A 23,745-nucleotide genomic window follows, 5' to 3' on the forward strand; every position below is an offset into this window, starting at 1 on the left:
ACCAGAGAAATTGGGATGGATTATTTATTTATTTATTTATTTATTTATTTATTTATTTATTTTTGTGGGGGTTAAAAAATATATTTCTGAGGTTGACACTGAGTAAATAGTATATTCCTGAGATAATTGTTTTATGATTGTTTATTATAAAAAGGTAGTCTGATTATGGCTTATCCTTAGTATTCAACACCACTTTAGATGCAGGGCTTCATGATTAGAATCCCAATTATGGAAAATTTGTGTAACAACCTGAGTGAGTATAAAACCACATAATTCAAAGAAATGCAACTGGGTTAGAAATCGTGCTTTATAAATTTGTCTTCAGCCACACATGATGGAGTGATCAAACCCAATTAAGTACGCATTTACCAGACCCAAAGGAGCTGAGTCCAGAGACAGTGAAAATCTTACACTGAAATAGTTCCATCCAAATAAGCTTTGTCATTTCCAGTCCGTCACACCACCACTCTTAAACTCTTCACTGTGCTGGGTAAAGGGCAGAACCACTTAACACCACGCAGCTTCCTCTAATGAAGGGCAGAAATATTTTCAATAATTTCTTGGAAAACCCTTGAAACTGCCAAATAATGTGCTGACCACAATTAAACATAATTTAATTATTTCCCATGTGGCTAACCCACCAAAAATCGATGTATGTGAATAACCAATTAAAACTAAGTTTAGTGTCAGAAAAGTAGATGTGGAAGGTTTACTTGGCAAAGGCAAATACCATATGATTTCATTTCTATTTGAAATCTAAAGAGCAAAGTAGATGAATAAACAAAACAGAAACAGACTCAGCTACAAAGATCAGATTGATGGTTGCCAGAGGGGAGGAGACTTGGCGGGGAGGGAGTGCTGGGTGAAAATGGTGAAAGATTAAGAATTACGAATTTGTAGTTATAAAATAGTCAGAGGGATGTAAAGTACAGCACAGGAAATAGAGTCACTAATATTGTAATAACTGTAGGGTGCCAGGTGGGTACTAGAAATAGCAGGGGGAACAGTTTGTACAGTATATGATTTTCTAACCACTACGCTGTACACCTGAGACTAATACAAAATAATATTGAATGTAAACCGTAATTGAAAAAAATTAAAAATTAATAAAAAAATAAACTCCACAGATTAAAAAAAATAAATGAAAGTGGGAGCATGGACTCTTCTAGATGGATTTGCAAAGATCTACATAATGCTAGTTATATGTGGCTTTTCTAAGGCATCTGTCTTACATTTTATTTAGTCCAGCAGTTCTATTTGTCTCTCTTAAGTTATGTAAATGGCCATAAAACTTTAGAAATGTATGAATACTTTCCCAATGCTCTTTTCTGAGAAGTGTTAAATTGCTCCCTAAGAAAGATGGACAAAAGCTACAAGTCAAGGGAGTAAGTGACATGAACTCCAGAGAGTTCCAGCTTGCTACCACCTTCTATCCTTTGACTTGCCTATGAGTATTCAGTCTCCTATTTCAGTTTATGTTGGGGCTGCAAAGAACTGTCAAGTAGGAGGAGTAAAAGGTCCTTGCTACTCACAGTGTGGTCCCAGGACCAGCAGCAATGACATCACCTGGGAGCTGATTAAAAATGTGGGATCTCAGACTCTGCCCCAGATCTGTCTGAAACACAATCTTCATTTTCAGTGTCCACATAATATGTATGCAGGCCAAAGTGTTAGAGGTCCCTGCAGGCCAATGTGTTAAAGGTCCCCAAACAATTTTTTAAGGACACTTTAAGACATGGACGGGTGTGTGTGTGTGTGTGTGTTAGTATCCCAACCTTGACTTTTCCAACATTGAAAAAGGACTAACCATAATTATAGCTCACACTTGTTTTATTGAAGGTTAACTACATGCTTGCACTGAACACATTACATAAATTACCTTATTTAATCTTAAAATTATTGCTTCTGAGATGGTACTTATTAGATAGGGCAGTGATTTCAATCTTGAGCTTGCAGCAGAAGCAACCAAAGGGCTCAGGCATAGATTGCTCAACTAACCCTACTAAGTTTCTGACTCAATAAATTTGGGGTAGATTTCTAATAATTGGGTTTTACTAAGTACACAGGTGATGTTGACTGGTACTACTAGTATAGAGGTCTCCAATTCAACTACCTGGGCCCATACCTCAGATACAGGCTATGTGTTCTTCATACTCTCAATTTTTTTTTCTGGCAAGTTCTAGAGATTCTGCTTGTGCTCCTCTCATTCCCACAGTGGCCATTGCTCACTTTCCTTTTATTTCTCAGGCCACCTGTGAAAGACAATGCACTTTCTCTATCATCCTCCTCCTTACTGTCCTAAAGTCTCAAAACGTTTGGCTTTGGTGTTATTAGTGCTAAGCACTACAGAGTAATGGGTAATCTCTGTGGGAAAGAAACATTCCAGAAATTTCACAAACCCTAAATTTATTCCTGTGCCTTTTACCCGAGGTGTAAATGTGGAATTAAATTCTTGGAGCCCTTTACACTGAAATAGTTCCATCCAAATAAGCTGTGTCAAATAACTCAAGAGTCTCTTCAGAGAAAATACCCTATTGAAATTCACATCTTTGCTAAAAAAAAAAAAAAAAAAAGATTGTTGAAATGTTCACCTCATTTGCTTCTTTCAATAATTTTATTAAATAGGCAAGGCAAGTAAAATAATGCCACAAATAATTAGAAGAAACTGGAAACAAAGTAGTAACAGCATAATAGGTCTTAGGGAAGATCCTTGTTTCAGGATAGCCATATTTCCATATTTTCCTACATGTGTATATATTATGTACTCACATACATACATAGTTTTGCTGTTTTATTTACATAAATATTTCTCTGTAGGAAAGAGTTGTATTTATACAAGATTGTACCTAAAGAAATCATGTGTTAGATGCTTAGAATAACATCCCCAGAAATATGAAAATAGGCAAAAAGTTCAATAATTAATAGAATTCATGCTTACTTTTCTTCTCTCCTGGGTTTTGAATAGGAATTCTTTACACAGAAGACAAATCAACTGCACTGAGTGTTAAGTAGGAGATAAATATTTTTAATTTCTTCCTTCGGGCCACTAACCCAATTAGTCTGTTAAGACATTAAATTACAGAAGGATGGGAAAGTGGATGTGACCTGATTTAACAAGCTATATGAACTCATACATTAGTTTTTTTAAGAAGCTGAGAGTACCAGGAGGCAGCTAGAATTGCGGAATTAAAGCGTTATCTACTTAGGTGTACTCTGGAATCCATTAGGAAGACCAATGTTATTGGAGAAATGAGAAAAATTCCACCCAGGAATCAGATGCTTTATTCAGTGGTTTTCAACCTTTCTAATGCCGCGGCCCTTTAATACAGTTCCTCATGTTGTGCTGACCCCCATCCATAAAATTATTTTCATTGCTACTTCATAACTGTAATTTTGCTACTCTTATGAATTGTAATGTAAATATCTGTGTTTTCCGATGGTTTTAGGTGACCCTGCTAGCAGTTCTCAACCTGTGGGTCACAACCCACAGGTTGAAAACTGCTGCTGTAGAGCCTAAGACCATCGGAAAACACAGATATTTACATTACGATTCATAACAGTAGCAAAATTACAATTATGAAGTAGCAACGAAAATAATTTTATGGATGGGGGTCAGCACAACATGAGGAACTGTATTAAAGGGCCGCGGCATTAGAAAGGTTGAAAACCACTGCTTAGATTAACTCAAATGCTTGAAAGATGTGCTTTAAATGCACTTGAATTGTACTACATATGAAAAATGACCTGGACATGGATACATTAAAAAATATCATGTTTTAATAAAAATGTATAGTATAAAAGATTAAGAAAAAATATATATATAACCAAGAGGAACATCCAGAATAACATTTAAATAAATATAACTAGTAGAGGCTTTAACTTACTCTCAGTTCTACTCATGTGAATATCTAGACCTACCTGATTATGTGTAACATGAATCTGGTATGGGTCCCTGGGGTGATGATTTGACTGAATATTAAGTCTCCTGGGAAGAAGGATTATCTTATCTATATATATAAAAGGCTAATACGCTAAGTGTCCGACTGTTCAACCAGTAGCTATGACGTCCACTGACCACCAGGGGGCAGATGCTCAATGCACAGGCATGGAAACATGGAACAGACTGATGAATCTCAGAGGGAAAGGGGGAGGAGGAGGGTGGGAAGAGATTAACCAAAGATATTACATGCATACTAGAGGCCCAGTGTACGGATTCTTGCAATGGTGGGGTCCCTCGGCCTGGCCTGCGGGGATCAGGCCAAAACCAGCAGTCTGACATCCCCTGAGGGGTCCCAGATAGCGAGAGGGTGCAGGCCAGGCCGAGGGACCCTACTGGTGCACGAATCTGTGCACCAGGCCTCTAGTAAGGGACTAAAAGTCAGTACTTCTGGGAGCACTGAAGACAAAAATGGGTCTCAATTGACATCTATTTATATTGTGTATTCACTAACATAATTCAGCTATAGTTGTTTCTAATACTTTGTCTTGTACTAGAATTAAAAGTGATTACCTAGCACTGTTATGGTAACACAACTACTGCCAATGAGTTTTGTACTTACATATGCTATACTGCTTCTAAATCGAACAAGCACTAGGAAGAGAACGGCATGTGTATTTGCTTCCTATTGCTGTCGTAAGAAATTCCTGCAAACTTGGTGGCTTGAAACAAACTAAATTTACCTTGCAGGTCTGGAGGTAAAGAGCTGAAATGGGTCCTACAGGTAAAAATGATGGTGTCAGCAGGCACCTTCCTCCTGGAGGCTCTAAGGCAGGGGTGGGCAAACTTTTTGACTCGAGGGCCACAATGGGTTCTTAAACTGGACCGGAGGGCCGGAACAAAAGCATGGATGGAGTGTTTGTGTGAACTAATATAAATTCAAAGTAAAGGAGCGGAGGGGAGAGCAAGAGAACCCTCCGCTCTTTTGGCTCCACGGGACGGATAGAACAGCTGAACGGGCCGGATCCGGCCCGCGAGCCGTAGTTTGCCCATGGCTGCAAGGGGAAAGTCCGTTTCCTTGCCTTTCCAGCTTCTAAAAGCTACCTGCACTTGTTGAACCCTTCCTCCATCTTCAAAGTGCACCACTCTGACCTGCACTCTGTCATCACCTCTCCTTCTCTGACTCTGGCCTTCCTGCTTCCCTCTTATAAGGGCCGTGTGATGACATTGGTCCTGCCCAGATGATACAGGACAATTGTCGCACCACCAAATCCATGACTTGATCACATCTGCAAAGGCCCTTTTGCATAGGCACAGGTCTCAGGGATTAGGACCTCTTTAAGGCAATATTACCTCAATATCATTCTACATATACGAGTCCTTGTACTCTCTTCTGAACCCACTGGTCATACATACATTCAACCAGGGATTTGGTGAAGCTTTGCCATGGCTCACGAGAACCAATTGTGAGTGCTTCTCCCCTATTCTGTGTTCATGATGCCATGTTAGTAGCTTGAAACCAGCCGTGGTGGAAAAGAAGTATTGTTACAAATCATGGCTTTTATTTTATGGAGAGTGAGGTGTTAAACATTCACTAACTTACAACTGCATACAACCATTTTTCTATTTCAAATAAAATTCTATTTTATAAAAGTAGGAATAAAAACCTGATAGCAGGAATTATAAATTTTGGGACCCTTTCATTAGTCAGGTTGGTAAGTGGGGTCCTTGACTTGTTGAGAAAATAAAATGTGCCTGACAGGATCATAATAATAAATTAATATTTACTGAGTACCCATAATATGTGTTAGGTTTTTTTTTACACTAATTTATTTTCTCAAACTTTGGCACTCTTGACTAAAATTAATAATAAAGAGAAAATGTTCTGACATTCATAAAATTATAATTTTTCTGTTAAAAAATGAAGTTTAAAATGAGAAAACTAAGAATAATTCTAAACCTCTTATTGTCCTGATAAAAAGTGATGGTAGCAATAGTTCAACTGTTTGCTGTTTATTGAAATAAAATAAGAATATTATAGTTTATTGTTAATATTTTTCAGTTTGGGTCTCTTACATTTAACAATGGGTGAATTAAATGGAGGAAAAAGTAACAGTATTCAAAAGATACCCCAGGGTTACAATCAATTTATCAACTATAGACTTTGGATTTGAGATAAGGAATAAAATGAAAAACACTGGTGATACCTTGCCCCAGTAACATCCTCAGGCACAAAGACAACCTACAGGTAAGGACCCTAGTGTGTGACCAGTACAGGAAAAGAACAAAAGAGACATGACAGAATATGGGGCATCAACATATGCTGATAATAACATATGCTGAGTATTTATCAGACTAACCATATACATCTACTTCTGACAAAAAATAACAGCTTATGAAAACAACATTCTCAACATGCAAAGATGTAACAAGAAAAAAGAAAACCATATAAATATTGCCAAGGAAGTAACTTGAGATAAAATATACACACTCAGACACACTTTTATGATGAAGATGTAAAGTGTGCTGGTTGGAATGCCGAGCAAGAGAGCCACAGCAGACTGGTGCAGCCACTGTGGAGAACAGTATGGAGTTTCCTCAAAAAACTGAAAATGGAACTCCCATTTGACCCAGTAATCCCACTCCTAGGAATATATCCTAAGAAACTAGAAACACCAATCAGAAAGGATATATGCACCCCTATGTTCATAGCAGCACAATTTACAATAGATAAGATTTGGAAACAGCCTAGGTGCCTGTCAGCAGATGACTGGATCAGAAAACTATGGTACATCTACACAATGGAATACTATGCTGCCATAAAAAAGAAGGAATTATTACCATTTGTAGCAACCTGGATGGAATTGGAGAACATTATGCTAAGTGAAATAAGCCAGTCAATGAAAGAAAAATACCACATGATCTCACTCATTTGTGGATAATAAAAAACATTATAAACTGATGAACAAAAAGATAGATACAGAGGCAGTAAAGCATCAAACAGACTGTCAAATTACAGCGGGAAGGTTAGGGAGAAGTGGGGGAAATAAGAGATCAACTGAAGGACTTATATGCATGCATATAAGAGTAACCAACGGACGCAAAACATTGGGGGGTGAGGGCATGTATGGGAGTGGGGTGGGGGGGGGCGGCAATGGTAAGATATGTACACATATAATACCTTAATAAAAAAAATTAAAAAAAGAGAGCCACAGCAGATGCAAGCTATGGGGTGCAAGACTTAGCTGTGCCTCAAATTACCTACAAGGCTCAGAAGTTCTCACAACCATCAGGGCTAGATTTACAGGTAGATTTTGGTTTCATGATTCATAGCTTTATGAGAGTTCCTCACACAGGGGTGGAGAACGTCTGACCCACAGGCAGTATAAGGCCCACGAAAGCATTTGGTCTGGCCCTGCCAAAGCATTAGGTTTGAGTTAATTAAATGTTGGACGAAATATACAGCAGGCTAATTTTCAAGTTGACAATTTTGTATGACCCTCAAATGATGTTATAAATATCCAAATGGCCCTTGGCAGAAAAATGTTCTCCACCCCATACCCTAAAACATCACTGAAAATATAACAAGAAGAAAACACTTATGTCTCACATCTAACTGAAAACCAACATAAGTAAATTCATCACAGTTTTCATCAAACTGTGAGCTCCCCCTTTATGGCTAGTTCAGATTAATTTTGGAGATACTAGTTTGTTGGAAATCTAAGTTACAGAGCCCTTATTTTTACAGTTTCCTTATTTTTATTTATATTCAGTGTTTCACGGCATTTTTATTCCTCACCATTTTACTCTTCTCAAGTGTGTATGGCTGCTATGGATTTATTTACTTCTGTTTTCAAATTTCTTGTGTCACAGCATTGCAATTTAGGAGACAAGGAGAGAAAATAGATGTTATCTGGGCTGCTATTTAATTTTTTTCTTATCTCGTATTTAACAAAATTCATATTTTAAAGTCTAGCAGAGTAATCTTTGTTAATAGATTAATAAAGCATACCTGGGGTGAAGCTATAGAAATTGGGAAGCTAATTTAAATAGGGTTGAACTCTACTAGTAACTGCAAAATAACTTGTTTAGAAAAGGGAAATGTATACATAAAAGAGTCCCACCTCTATTATCTATAGCTCTGTTATCATCGGAAATAACGTTTAGGGGAAATATAAAGAGAACAGAACAAAAGCAAAAAAATACTTTTAAACGTAGAAAAGTAGAAAAGTGATTATTTTTCTAAGATTGAAGGGTAGAGAAACACTAGGACTGGAAGTGGTTGGTAACTGAAAGAGGCAAAAGGTGAGGGAACAAGAGGTAGTTGTTGACAATTGTGCTAAGCAGATATGAAGTTCAGATGGACAATACAAGTATTCTGCCCTTTCAGCTTTATACTGCCAGTGCTGGAAGCTACCAATTGCTATAATTCTTCAGACCTCCCCCAAACATACATAAGCAAATACACAGAGAATCACAAATGGAAATCTCTTGTATCCCAAATAAATTCTATTCCCAAACTAAATGACACGCTTTTAACTCACTCTTCTTTTTTTCTCTTAATGGCCATTTAATCTAATTTTTCATTGGTAACAAGAGTCATGAAGAACTAGAGTTCACTTCTCGGGTGCAGCAGCCCGCTGGGGTGGTCTTCAGACAGGGGTCAGGCTACGTTAGCAGCCTCAGATTGTAAAACCTCAACATTATCCCATGAAAGAGGGGTTTATCAAGGATGTAACTTAGATTTTTAAAAAATCTGTGTTGAAAAAAATAGCATCTTCCAATGGAATTAATATTAAGTCCAGGTGAAGCAAGCAGCTAGTGGCTAATAGTCTATTTCCTTTGAAATAATCAGTGTGTTTTCTCTTCAGGGAGAAAAATAATCAGTAACCAAAGTCAGAAATCTACTTAAAATCTGAACATGGTAAAATTAGCATTTGTCACTTTCTGCCTTACTTTTATCCTTCAATGATAAGAAAGAAACTTAGATCACTCACACAAGAACAAAATGTCATTACATAATGTTGGGCAATTTAATGGCAGCATTTTTTCATTGCCTCACCTTGGCTAAACCTTCTAAATGACATGGTCAGTAAGAGAGAGAATTATGAACAAAACAATATTCCTTACTGCCACACTACAAATATGCCATAGACTAATTTGGATAAGATATGATTAAGAAAGCAGTTATCATCCTATCTAATAAAAGAGTAATATGCAAATTAACCATCATTCCATGACAAAATGGCGGTGCCCATAGCCACAAGATGGCGGCGCCCAGTCCTCTCAGCCCCGCCGAGTCCCCCAGTCTCAGGGAGGGCTGCCGCTGAGAGCCTGCAGAGTAAGTGGCCTGGCGGAATGCTGCCCAGAGGCCCTCCTGACCCTTTATAAAAAAAACAAAAACAAATTCACTCTCCGTGGCGTGATCCCCCTCCCAGCAGCGGCAGCCTGGGCTGGGGTCTCAGCTCAGCTGGGGCTCAATCCCCTCCCAATGGAGGCAGCCTGGGGTCTCAACCACTGAGTCACACCAGCCAGGCAGATATGGAGGAATCTTAAATGTTTCTTTTTTTAAAAAATATATTTTATTGATTTTTTACAGAGAGGAAGGGAAAGGGATAGAGAGCTAGAAACATCTATGAGAGAGAAACATCTATCAGCTGCCTCCTGCACACTCCCTACGGGGTTTGTGCCCCCAACCAAGGTACATGCCCTTGACTGGAATCGAAACTAGGACCCTTGAGTCTGCAGGCTGATGCTCCATCCACCTAGCCAAACCTGTTAGGGCTGTCCAATATGTTAAAAAACAACAACAAAAAAAAAAACAACCCTATCTAATAAAGAGGGAATATGCAGGGGAGGGCATTTGGGGGTGACTGGGTTGTCAGGGGAGGGCAGTTGGGGATGATCGGGCTGGCAGGGGAGCAGTTAGGAGTCTATCAGGCTGGCAGGGGAGTGGTTAGGGGGTGATCAGGCTGGCAGGCAGAAGCAGTTAGGGGCAATCAGGCAGGCAGGCGAGCAGTTGGGAGCCAGCAGTCCTGGATTGTGAAAGGGATGTCTGACTGTCCCCACAGGGATCGGGCCTAAACAGGCAGTTGGACATCCTCCAAGGGGTCTCAGATTGGAGAGGGTGCAGGTTGGGCTGAGGGACACCCCCACCCCCCAGTGCACGAATTTTGCGCACCGGGCCTCTAGTTATTAAATCAAATTGATCCCAAAAGGAATTAATATGAATCCAAAATGTACTGGCAACTTCTAATTAATCTATTGACATTCTATAAAATCACAAATAGGCCTTGGAGATTAAAAAAAGATGAGATAAATCTATATATAAATGAGTTTACATATAAAATCAAATCTTGAGATACCCGAAAATTCTATGAAGCTATTTTGTTTTTATTAACTACCAATGTTACAGAAGGAAAATCTTGTAAACTGAAAATCTACTGATATTTTAAACCTCATCTGGGACAATCAATTAAAAGAGAATAGATCAGTGAGAGCTAGAAAGTGAAATCATATTTAGCTTTTCTATTAAATAAAAGAAAATGTAATGCTAAGGAGGTAGATAAGGGTAAAAATATTTTAGATTAATGTGGTACAAAATAATGAGCACTGGAATACTGTTAGATAAAAATGAATTATTTGATAGCAGTTTCAGAACAATAAACATAGAAAACCAGGCTTAATAAAATAACTCAAATATGACAAAGACAGTGTGAATAAAATAAAGCTATTACAATAGGTCAACCTGTTACTCAATCTCCAACAAGCATGAACAACAGTTTAACCAAGGTGAGCACATGAAATCGAATTAAATTAGTTGGCCATAGAGGCTTTATATCTCCTGAAAGTTGTACACTTAGTAATAGGTATTCCAAAATGTTCTGAATCAAAGAAGCATATTTATTCCAACATTCACATTTCTATTTGTTGATAAAACCCCTTATAATACTTCCTTTTAAACCTCATTAAAATGTTCAGGTTTTCCCATTATATAATGTATCACATAATTGAGAAGCAAAATGACCTACATCAGCACAATCTTAACATCTAGCCAGAAATGTTGCTCCATTATTAATTTCTTTAAAATATGCATCCATAAAAAGTAATGATCTGAAAACAGTATTATGTTATAATGTATGTAATATTGTATGTATAATTTATTGCTTACTCATATTTATTTGCATAACTGGGAGAATTGTAACAAAAGGTTTAGAGAGGTAAGTTACCTTTGTAGAATTCTTGGTGATTTTTATTTTATTTCTAAACATTTTGTGGACAGCCCAGATGAAATAGTATTATTTTTATCATGAAAATAATTATTTGCAAAACTTAACTTCCTCATAAATATAAAATCAAAGATTTTATCCAAATAAAAGTTAATAAGCCACGTGGATTGAATTTCTTTGGCTTATTGTTTTCATGAGAGAATGAACTGTGGAATCTCTAGAATATGATATAATCTACATATTTAAGCAACTTTCAATTATAGAATAGCCTTCTGCCCCTTCACTTCTGTATCTTACCTCATCTTTAAAAAGTGTGCTAAACTAAAAATAAATATATTTCTGGAATAGGGAATGCAAGCTATGATGAGGGGTGTGGGGGGGTAGAGGGAGCTAAAGGAGGGCAGGGCAGTGGGCAGAGAGCTACTGGAGGGCGGCAGCGAGCTACTAGGGAGCTACTTGGCACACGGATTTGTGTACAGGACTACTAGTGTGAAATAAAACACCAAGTTGACACTATCACCTCCAATAATACAAACTTAATGAAAAACAACTTGAAATTGAATCATGCTGTACTTAAGACAATTCTACCTAAATGTCAATGATAAGGAAAAGGATTCCATTAAGAATTTCAAAATAGAGCCTGTGAAATACATATATTTAAACATCACTTAATAAGTACATTTGCCTTCCTAATTCATCTTCTGCCTTCAGTAGTTCTCAATTAATTTCTAATGGCTAGTATTATTGTACACCTTTTTGACTAATAACATCCACAATTAACTGTTAGCCATACAACAGAAAGAGAAATATGGAGAATATGAGAATATTGCAGCGTATTCTACTAAGTTAACACAAAGCAAAGTAGGAAAAAAATCCATTTAAAAATGTACTTACTGGATTTTTCTTCTCATGATTTGGTGACCTTGAAGTAAACTACAAAATTATATTTAAAAACCTTCAAGATGTCAAATATTTAAACATATCAAAATTTAGTCACATTTTTAAATGTCATTAAAATTTGGATAAAATATATTTTACTTCTCAAACATGAAACATCCACCAGAATACATACTGTAACTCTTAGTAATTGCTATTGTTTTATCGCTCCAAAGTTCCCAGTCCAGGAAACCATCCCTCCCTCACCTCTCCACGCTTTTTCTAATAACCTTCCATTTTTCCATTCATTCCCAAAAGTATCTTTGTGGTATTTTTGAAATTTGTGTACTCCCAAAAATCATCATATATTTTTAAATAATAGTCTAAAAAATTAGACAAACCATGAATTTTCACTAGCAAATTTAAACAATCGGTATGTATTAATAGATCCGATGTTATTAGTTAAAACACGACTTTGGAAGATATGTATTGCTTTAAAATCAACTTCAATCTTACCAACCAACTGAAGCCCCTAACATGCATATGACAAAGAGAAAATTCTGAGATGTCCTAAATTAAATTATAGCAAGTCAGAGGGAGAAAGGAAAATAGTTAATCAGTTAACAGCACGGTAAACCCAACACAAGGCTGCCTACATTCCTGAGTATACGCTGAAACTTTGAATTCAGGATGGTATTTCTGCAATTATCCTAAAGAGAATAGCCAGGTGCCACTGACCACAGACTCCTCTGCTTCTTCCTTACATATGCGTGTTCCAGACTTTTGCCCAACACCAATCCACAGGAGCAAACAGTTCTTCCTTGTGGACTCTGCCCCTTTCCCAGAAGTAGCCCCACTTCACCTTCTCCCACCTCCTTATCTACAAACATAAATGCTGTATACTCAAAATGGATAAAAGTCTTAAGACGGGAAACCATAAAAATCCTAGAAGAAACCATAGGCAACAATCTCTCATAGCAATATGTTTGTGGGTACATCTCCTAGGACAGTGGTCGGCAAACGCATTAGTCAACAGAGCCAAATATCAACAGTACAACGAATGAAATTTCTTTTGAGAGCCAAATTTTTTAAACTTAAACTATATAGGTAGGTACATTGTTATTAACTTAATTAGGGTACTCCTAAGCTGGCCTTTGCTAAAAACTCAAGGGGCCAAAGAGCCGCATGTGGCTCGCAAGCCACAGTTTGCCGACCACTGTCCTAGGACAAAGGAAATTAAGGAGAAAATAAACAGATGGGACTACATCAAAATAAAAAGCTTCTGCACAGCAAAAGTGACCATCAACAAAGCAACAAGAGAACCCACTGCACGGGAGAACATATTTGCCAATGATACATCGGTTAAGGGGTTAATATCCAAAATATATAAGGAATTCATACAACTTAACGAAAAGAAGACAAACAATCCAATTTAAAAAGGGCAAAGGACCTAAATAGACACCTCTCCAAAGTGGACATACAGATAGTCCATGTAAATTCTTTTTAAACAACTTACATCTTTCTCCCCCAAACTGTTTCCATAAAAGAGCCCATCAACTCCAGTCCTGCAGACATGTGTGTCTTTTCCACATAGCCCTGCTATTGGGGTTCAGACAGAAGGCCCTATGACCTGGTCCTTCTCTGGCTAGCATTTTTGGTTCAATAAACTCTTTCTCTCAGAAAAGTTTTCACACATGAAAGTTTTTTGTTTAACACATTAAAAACACACAAACATTGTTTCCGATACAATGTAAAAAGATGCCCATTTCCAAATAACTATGTTAAAGGCTAACAAAAATCAAGCAACATTAATGTCAACTTTTTCAATTCATTAACAAATGTGCTGGTGGTCCTGATCACACCCTCCTACAGTTAGGTATACACAACAAACAAAATTTCTTCTTCTCCAAAATGCTGGGAGGCATTATTTAACTTATAATGCACTGTGCTACAAGCTTTCATTAAATATTTTTTCCAGGTCTTAAAAATAAAAATTAATCCATTCTCTTACCTTCATATCTGCAGGTACACAAATAACTGAAGTTGGTGATGGGAAGCTGAGAAGACATACTTTTAGAAAAACTTACCATTGTCGGTTCTCAGCATCCCATTGCTGAGCTGTTTCAATCTCTTTTGATGGGATTTGCCGTTATAGTGGATCTGAGCTTGAGCGGTCGAATTCAACTGAATGTTACACACGTTGCACAAAGTGAAATTAGTATGTTTCTTTTCCCTTTCTGGTTTCTCTTCAAAGTCATCAGGTAAAAATTCAGCCTCACTCTCTCCGTCTTGTGCACAAGTGAAATCTAAGGTTGCAAAGAAAGTTATGGATAAGCTGGTCAAGATTTCTGGATTCCTTTATATAATTAAATTGAGTAGCAAATAAAGTTTCTACACACGTAAGAATTAAAAATGTCTATGTTCTTCTATTTCAATAGGTTGCTTTGTACTATCAAAAAATGATTAACCTCTTTAATGGAACGCAAATGGCAAATATTTTATCTTAATTTTTCTATGTCAAATCACAGTAATAGATTAGGCATTTAACTTGCCCTGTTTTATAGCTGAGGAAGCTAAGTTTAGAGTGGATAATTAACTTGCTTAGGGTTGCAGAGATAATAGAGTATAGTTTGGGATAAACATTGTTTTATTTATCTCCAAAACCCAGTTCTTAGTCATCTTGTTCTCTGGCACATATTAATGTATTAGATATTCCCTTTTGATTGAAGTAAATAAAATTATCTTATTTTTTATAATACTTGCAATTAAATAAAGTCACACATCTGGAGAGACCCATCCTATATATGCAAAAAATGCTAAAATGGTTTCAACATCTAAAATTTTATGTTTTATATCAGAAGCACAAAACAGGTTCTGAATATTCAAGATAACCTCATAATTAGGGTGAAAAAGAGTATAACTGATCTATGAATTGTATTTGCATATATTATTTTTAGATAAATACATGCTCTGTAAATTCAAACCTAAGAGAAAAGGGGCAATTAACATTTCCAGCACCTCTGGCCTTAAAATGGCAAAAATTAAAGGAACTGTTGTAATACACATTTTACTATTTATTTACAAGTCAATTGATAATGATTCCTTTCTAAAAATTTTCTGTGCTTTCTCTACACAGCACTCTGCAGAACTCTAATAGTCCAGATATAATTTCTTCATTCTAATTTTCCATATTCTTCAAGGATTTATTGTGTAGTCTTTGGGGTTATTGGCAATGGAAAGCAAATCATTATTTTAATGTGCATTTATTAATTTCTTACTATGTGGCAGGTACTTTCTAGGCTATGAAGATGAACTGATAAGCAAGACAAGGATAGTCTTTGCCATTATCCACCTTTCTTATAATGATGGGGAGGGCATGGGCTTTAGGATCAGGCAAATGAGATAACAAATGCCGAATAATATTAATAATATGCAAGAATTAGTTTGCTAGCAATTGAAATTAAAAAAAAACATAACTACTGAACTTAAGCCAACCACAATAGTTTTATCTCTTAAAGGATATTAAGGGGACTATTTAAGGAGTAAAAGATTTTTAAATATATAATTTATACTTTTTGAGGACTAATTTATTTAAAATATTTTAACCTCATTTTAAAAAGGAAACTTTATATTTCAGGTAGCCCTGTTAGGATAATAATAAATATAAAATTTAAATGTTCATATTTCAAAGAAAATTTGGAAACTTTGTAAAATTATTTCATAATTTTAGTTAAAGCAAAAATATATAAATATATTAGTTTTTCTTATTTTATATAAAGAAATGAATTTCTGTATATACTCCAGTTTGCATTCAAAATGTTTCAAAACTTTTTTCTAGAGTTGATTTATAGTTTTAGTCTTTTATCTCAGATATCATTAAGTACTGAAAAATATTAAGTAAAAGATGATATATGTAATCACTGTGATATTGTATAACCAATAAAAGCAGATTTGAACATTTTTATAACATGGGAAATTCTTTCCATACAATAAGGAAAAAATAAACATAAATGTGCATATGTTTACAAACATGTAAAACACAAATAAGACTTAGAAAAATATTAGGAGTTGATATTTAATGGTAGGATTACAGTTGGCTTTTTTCTATGTTTTCAAAAATTTAAATCTAATCACATTTATACGTATTATGAAAACAAATAAATCCACATATTTGAAAGAAATTGCCCCCCAAAAAAAGAGCTTTAGTTTATAGAATGATAGGTTTAGGTTTGTCAGATCTAGGCCACAATACACAGATAGTCCCAGTACCTGGGCCCTTGTGACCTGTCGTTTTTGCTAAATAAGTATATGGAAACCTTTTCTTCTACCCTGACTCATAAAGCAAAAATGTCTAACAACAATTTAGCAGATTAAAACGTTGGAGGACAAATTCTCTACCAAGGCTGTGAGGTTTATTTGCTTATGCATGAGGGTTTCCCTGGTCATGACAGGAAATGAAGTCTTGTCATCAGGCAGAGTCAACAATTAATTTTGCACGGAGAGGCCTGGTGGCGAGGACAACAACCCAAAGGAATCAGAAAGGTAAGTTAACTATGTGGTATGGGCATTGGGAGAAAAGGGGAATGTCAAAAAAATTCTTGCGACTGGATGTAACATCACAAAACATTTATAGATTTTGCAAGAAAGCTGCAATGCCTCAAGTGGCACTCTGAATTGTGAGGCATTATGTAATTATTTACTCCCAATATGGTGAAAGTAACATGATTAAATTCCAGGAGGGAAATTTTGTTCATTTGTGTCCTACTGAGAAAAAAACTCAGTGTTCATACATAGGGTTTAGCCAGCTGGTTGAAACTCCCCAAATTTGATCCATTTGTCCATATTTGATCCATTTGTAGTAATGTGGATCTAACCTGTATCACGTAATAGATTCAAGGAATAGAATTATCCTGGGAATTATTATTGTATGAACTAATGATTTGCTTGTGTGTTTAAAAATTTTATAGATGTGGAAGTATAATTAATCTATCAGATTCACAGAAATAATTAAAACATGGCATACATAAGAGAACTCATGGTTGGTAAGCTACATTAAACTATGTGTCTGAGCATAATTTGTGTAAAATAAAACAGGAAATACCAACTTTCCTGGGAGGCAATATGGTTCTTGAAATTGATTTATAGTCCATTGTTTTGACCCACTAGAGAGCCTTCTGAGACAAAAGCTGAAATGTTACTACTGATCCCAAAGCACCAGCTTTTGGTATCCAGACTGTCCTGAAAAGTGCTGATTTTCTCTTCCCCTCCCACCCAGGGTAACAGGACATACCCCTGGCAGACCCTAATTGATATAACCCAATTGAATAATAATCAAAATTGGGGAATAAATACAAAAGCCCACTGAAGAAACCCTCAATAACCAAAGCTAGAGCAACAACCTAAATAACATATTACTGGCTTATAACCCACAGTATAAGATAACTATCAATGAGGACGTACTGATATAAAAAATGGGGAAGAAGCCCTCGCCAGTTTAGCTCAGTGAATAGAGCATCCGCCTGTGGACTGAAGGGTCCCAGGTTCGATTCTGGTCAAGGGTATGTACCTCGGTTGCAGGCTCCTTCCTGACCTAGGTCCTGGTCGGGGTGCGTGCAGGAGGCAACCAATCCATGTGTGTCTCTCACATCGATATTTCTCTCTGTCTTTTCCTCTCTCTTCTACTGTCTCTAAAAATCAATGGAAAAATATCCTGGGGTAAGGGTTAAAAAAGAAAATGGGGAAGAAGATAGAAACTGACCAAACGGAAATATTTCAAATATTTTAAATAGATACACTCCCCTCAAGGAGAGATGGGGTATAACTTCTCTATCCCTTAAGTGTATACTATGCTTAGTGTCTTGCTTCCAAATGGTACAGCACAGAAAGAGTAAAGAAAGCAATGGCACAGTGGAGAAACCTAGCAGACATTACCTCACCATGTCATCAAGGCTAACAACATTGACAGTCGTGTGGATGGATGTATCCTTCATATGATGTATGGAGAATGACACTTCACCTCTGAGGTCTACCTCCCAAAAACACATAACCCAAGTTAAATCTGGAGAAAAACATCAGACAAAACCCAAACGGGTGACATTTGACAAAATACCTCACCATTACTCCTGAAAACTGTCAAGGTTATCAAAAACAAGGAATTATCACAGTCCAGAGCAGCCTAAGGAAATATTAAGACTAAACATAGTATCCTGTATGAGATTGTGGAACACTACAAGAACCCTGAGTGAAACAAAACTAACATAATACAAATAAAGTATGGAGTTTTACTAGTAATAATGAATTACCATTTGTCCATTAATTGTGACAAACACACCATACTAATCTAGCGTGTCAATAATAGAGGATATTGGGTAGTTGAGGTGTTTGGGAACTCCACTGTTGTGGCAACTTTTCAGCAAATCTAAAACTACCCTAAAATAATAGGTTTATTTTAAATGTTGTTGTTAATCCTCACCTGAGGATTTTGTTTTTCCCCATTAATTTTTAGGGAGGGGGAAGAGAGCGAAACATTGAAGTGAGAGAGACACATTGATCAGTTGCCTCCTGCACATGCCCCACCCGGGCTGGGATGGGGCCTGTAATCTAGGTACATGCTCCTGACCAGGAATGGAACCCAGACCCTTTGGTCCACAGGCTGACACTCTAACCCAGTGGTCGGCAAACTGCGGCTCACGAGCCACATGCGGCTCTTTGGCCCCTTGAGTGTGGCTCTTCCACAAAATACCACAGCCTGGGCGAGTCTATTTTGAAGAAGTGGCGTTAGAAGAAGTTTAAGTTTAAAAAATTTGGCTCTCAGAAGAAATTTCAATCGTTGTACTGTTGATATTTGGCTCTGTTGACTAATGAGTTTGCCGACCACTGCTCTAACCAATGATCAAACCAGCCAGGGCTATTCGATTTTTTTTTTTTTTAAGTTGGGGAATAGGGCAAGGATCATCCTCTGTTTCTCTCCTTGAGACATAAAACAGGAATTTCTCTATTTTTATAAACCTGTGTAGTATTCTGGGGGGAAAAAATACACAAAGAAAGCAGCTTCTATTCTCTTCTTTAATCTCTTGCTCTTTCATTTCCATTGCTTCCTGTGTGACCCACCATCTTGGCTCCGTATTTAAAAATTAGCCTAAAATCATATTCTCTTATCTTTTAAGTGGCCACATATGAACTTAAAGTATAATGGCTTCACATGCCTAAAGGAAAGGCCCAGAATTCTCCAGTTGCCCTATAACTTTGAGGTAAATACAATTCCGGAAGGAAAGGGTGGGAAACTGAATATGGGAAACTGAACATGAGTACAAGCCATTTTCTCTAATTCAACTTTGCCTACGAAATAACTCACCTACCAACCCACCAATCAAAACTTGAACACACATCAACAGAGTACTTGTATCTTATTTACAATTTGTTCCAATCAAGATGAAGAATGAGCTATTCACAGACACATACACATACACTCACACACACACGTATTATCCAACCAATCTCCATATAAGAATTCATAAACTTCAGTTTTAGTTTAGTATTTCAACTCTATCACAACTTGCACAATCACTCATACAAAATCAAATGATCTAAAAGCATGTTCTTACTTGAAAGCAGTACCTAATTATATTGAGTGGAAAATTTTGCCTACAAGTAATTTCAGTGTTTTATTTCAAAGTCACAAATCCAAGCTCCATTGATTTGCCTATGTTTAATGCAGCACTTCTCATAGTAGCCAAGACATGGACACAATCTAAGTGTCCTTCAATAGAGGATTGGATAATATATACAATATGTGTTGTACATATATACTGTACACCTATACAATATACATATATACAATGGTACGTATATATAATGGTACCTATATACAATGGAATATTACTCAACTATGAGAAAAGATGAAATACTGCCAATAGCGACAACATGGATGGACCTTGAAAGTATTATGCTAAGTGAAATAAATCAGTCAGAAATAGCTAAGAACCATATGGTTTCACTCATATATGGGATATAAAACTGAAACTCATGGACACAGACAACAGTATGGTGGTTACCAGAGGAAAGCGGGGTAGGGGACAGTAAAGGGTAATGGGAACCAAATATATGGTGTTGGAAGATGATTTGACTTTGGGTGGTGGGTATACAATGCAATATACAGGTCATGTATCATAGAAATGTATACTTGCAACCTATGTAATCTTATTAACCAATGTCACCCCCGATTTAACAAAAAATTTTAAGAGATGACATTTTATATAAATTTTAAAGCATTCATTTAATTAAAATAGAAAAAAGTGTAAAAACAATTAGGTATTCAAATGGTGGTTCTAGTGTTGACAAAGACATTATTGTCAAAGGTGCCTGTGGGGAGTTTAAATAGACTTGCTGCATAAAATTAAGATCATAATTAAAATAGTACAAGCAAATATTTAAAAATCTAATACTCATTCTTGAAATTTATGAAGAAAATTCTTCTGTCTTCTTGGTAGAAAAACTGAGGATTTGTTTCTTTGTAATCCTCACCTGAATATATAGGGTTTAACTTTTATTCCACACGAGAGGCCCAATGCACGAAATTTGTGCCAGGGGCTCGGCCCTCGCAGCCCCAGCTGCCTCAGAAGGTTGTCAGGATGGTCCTTCTGCTGTTTGCTCTAATTCGCATATAAGCTCTTTGTTATATAGGAATTCCTTGTAGTAGCATTTACATAGTGTAAGTACATCTTTATATACATATTCATTCATATTTAAAATATACTGTGAGAAATCAAATAAACTATTCCAGTAGTGAGCTTTCTTCTATTTTCATAATAATTTAGAAAAAAAATCATATTGTACTATAATGGCTAAATACTAAACATATTAAATAAATAATATGTAAATGTTATTTATAGCATTTCTTCATTGAGAAAATTATACACCACAGCATTCTTCTACGTTTCACTTTTAAAACTATAAATGGCTCATAATTAGGGCTATGAAGTACCAACACAAGAACAATTTTGCATTGATCTCATTCCCCACTAGAGTGCAGTATGAATTTAAAATTAAAACTGCAGTATCTGGAGATTCCCATAACACTAGGCTTAAAAATAATATTATTGTAACTTTGTAAATACATAATATATACACATACTATATTCATATGCACAATACTAAGCTTTAGTTATATATATGTATATATATATATATGTATATATATTGTATTCTATATAAATCCACACAAATAATCATAATCAGACTTTAAAGATAAATTGGAGGAAAGTCAGAAAACCAGACAATGTAAATCAATTATCATGTCTTTTTTTTTTAAATACATTAGCAGTCTCCTGACTTAAATATACTTGGGAACTTTAAAAATTAGGAAATTTTAATTGGAATATCTTACTTTCATAACAAAATGATATTATAGAAGATTACATGAGACAAATCAAGGTTAATGGATCATTACTTCAATTACAGTTTTTATTACATATGGCCCCAAACCAAAGTTCTCATTCTCAATAAGATTATGATTTTCATAAGGTGAAGGAACTCTTTTTGGATATTCATGGATTCACATATTAAAATTAAACCAGGAGTGGCAGGATGAGATAGAGAGTAAAACTTTAAATGCATTCCTTTCCCCCTTTTAAGCACAAAGCTTCTAAAATTGTGATTGCAGAATCAAAATTTCTCTTTTGTGACTTCAAATTTTTTTAAAAAAATTTACTTTACTTTTGAAGTGACTCATCATAAAATCATTGCTAGAATATCTCTGAGACCAAAGAAGAGCTCATGATTTAATCTCAAAGTTAAAATAAAGGCAATTTTTTAAGTCAGTCTTCAATTAGAACCTGTATTTGAAAATAGGTCACATACATCTTAAATTTTAATGCAGTTACAATTATCTCTCAAAGTTTCAAAGTCCAATGATGTATTTTGATGTTTACTTTTCTTTTTTTTAAATTTTAGGAATCTCTTCTTGAATCAATCATGTCCTCAGGGCCTCTTTGGCTAGATGTGACACCTGGACTTATGCCACCCAGTGTCCCTGCCATCCTACCAGGAATGTTGAGGCTGGTTTATGAGCCAGGCTCTTGATTTTTTCAGGCCATATATTTTTATAAAGCTACTTTAAATATTAACCTTGTTTCCTTGAGAATGCACCAAATATCTTTGTGCTTTCACTTGCATCCTACTTTGCCTCTAAAACAGCTTATATAAAACTTAAGAGTGGTTTGCCCCAGAAAAACTTCCAGAGACTTAAATTAGAGATTGTTTTTGGCTTATACCTGGTGAAAAGTTATGTCAAGAAAGGACTAGGAGATGATCATTGAAAAGTGATTCAACAAATGTATTTTAAGCACATCCGTTGTATCTAGCATTCTTTTAGGCACTTGGTATATTAGCACGCCACATAAACAAATATCCTAGTTATACGTGGAGTTTGAGAAGAGGGTGAAACTATAGGTTGTAGGTATATTAGGATGACTTTTGATAATCAGTTACATGCCAAAGAAAGGTAAAATTGTGGTATTTGTTGTGACTAAGATTTGGGCTTGCAAATTCAGCAGTTGAATGTTTAAGTTGTTAGTTTATTTTAAGACATAGCTTTGCCTCTCATTCATAATGCTTAAAGTCAGAGGATTTTCTTGCTTTCCCCACCTCTGTCTTTTTAAAATGTAGTTTGTTATCCTGATGATTTCAACTGTAGTCCATGTCTACTTTTTTAATACTAAAGACTTTCTCATGATGTTACTGGCATCCAGTTTTATCATAATCATTCTTAAAAATCACCTAAGTACTCTTAGCTCAATATTTTACATTTTCTCCCTTCTTGGTATTAGATGAGTAGAACAGATATTATTAATGATTCAGAATACCTTCATGCTGCTTGAGAATATTTCTCATATCAAGAAAAAGTTCCCTGAAAAATCTGTGCATTCAATTGTGACAGACACTCTAAAATGGCCCCTGGGACTTCCACCGTAAATGATAGCCAGACCTTTGTATAGTTGACTCCCTTGAAGCACATACAGAACCTGTAAACTTGCTTCTACCAATAGAATATGGTAAAGGTGATGGGATATATGTGTTTAGATGTCTGAGATATATAGCATTATGTTATAGAAGATGGTAATGCTCATCCTGTGAGGAATTTGTCTCCTTTGCTAGCTTTGGAAAACTGCCTTATCGGCTTCCCTTTGGAGAGCACCACTTAGCAAGGAGCTTAAGGTTGTCTCTGGGCAACAGCCAAGAAGAAATGGAGGCCATCATAAACAGGTGAATGCCACCAACAGCCACATGAGTAAGGAGGAAGTGGTTCCTTCCCCGTCAAACCTTAGATGAAACCACAACCCTGGCTGATATCTTGGTAACCAACTTCTGGAAGCCTAAAAGAATCCAGAGACCTGCCACCATCTCTCTTCATCAGCTTTCTTATTCAGAATTTCATATGCACATTTACCCTATGCTTCAAAACCCTTAAGTCCACACAAAGTAATGGCTAATTTACAGCATTTAAATTAGCCATTCAGTTGATAATTTATGTTAAACTTTTCTGTTTTTTGCTCATCATCGACAAGCTGGCAGAGGACCCAGAGAACCCAGCTAAGTAAGGCCTGAACCCTGGATGCTCAGAAGCTATGAGATAATAAATCGGTGTTGTTTTAAGCCATTAAAGTTTGCTATGACAATGCACCAATAGATAACTAATACACAATC

General features: G+C 36.1%; 1 protein-coding gene across 1 annotated transcript in view; it reads right to left on the minus strand.

Moving 5' to 3' along the window:
• ZNF385D (zinc finger protein 385D) overlaps positions 1-23,745 on the minus strand; it is a 727,289-nt gene that overhangs the window by 570,119 nt on the left and 133,425 nt on the right. The window contains exon 2 of the mRNA XM_080671549.1: positions 14,130-14,348. Within this exon, the coding sequence (XP_080527675.1) occupies positions 14,130-14,348 (219 nt within the window). The remainder of the gene's footprint in view (positions 1-14,129; positions 14,349-23,745) is intronic.

The sequence above is a fragment of the Plecotus auritus genome (assembly GCF_963455305.1).
Source record: "Plecotus auritus genome assembly, chromosome: 6".
Lineage (NCBI taxonomy): Eukaryota > Metazoa > Chordata > Mammalia > Chiroptera > Vespertilionidae > Plecotus > Plecotus auritus.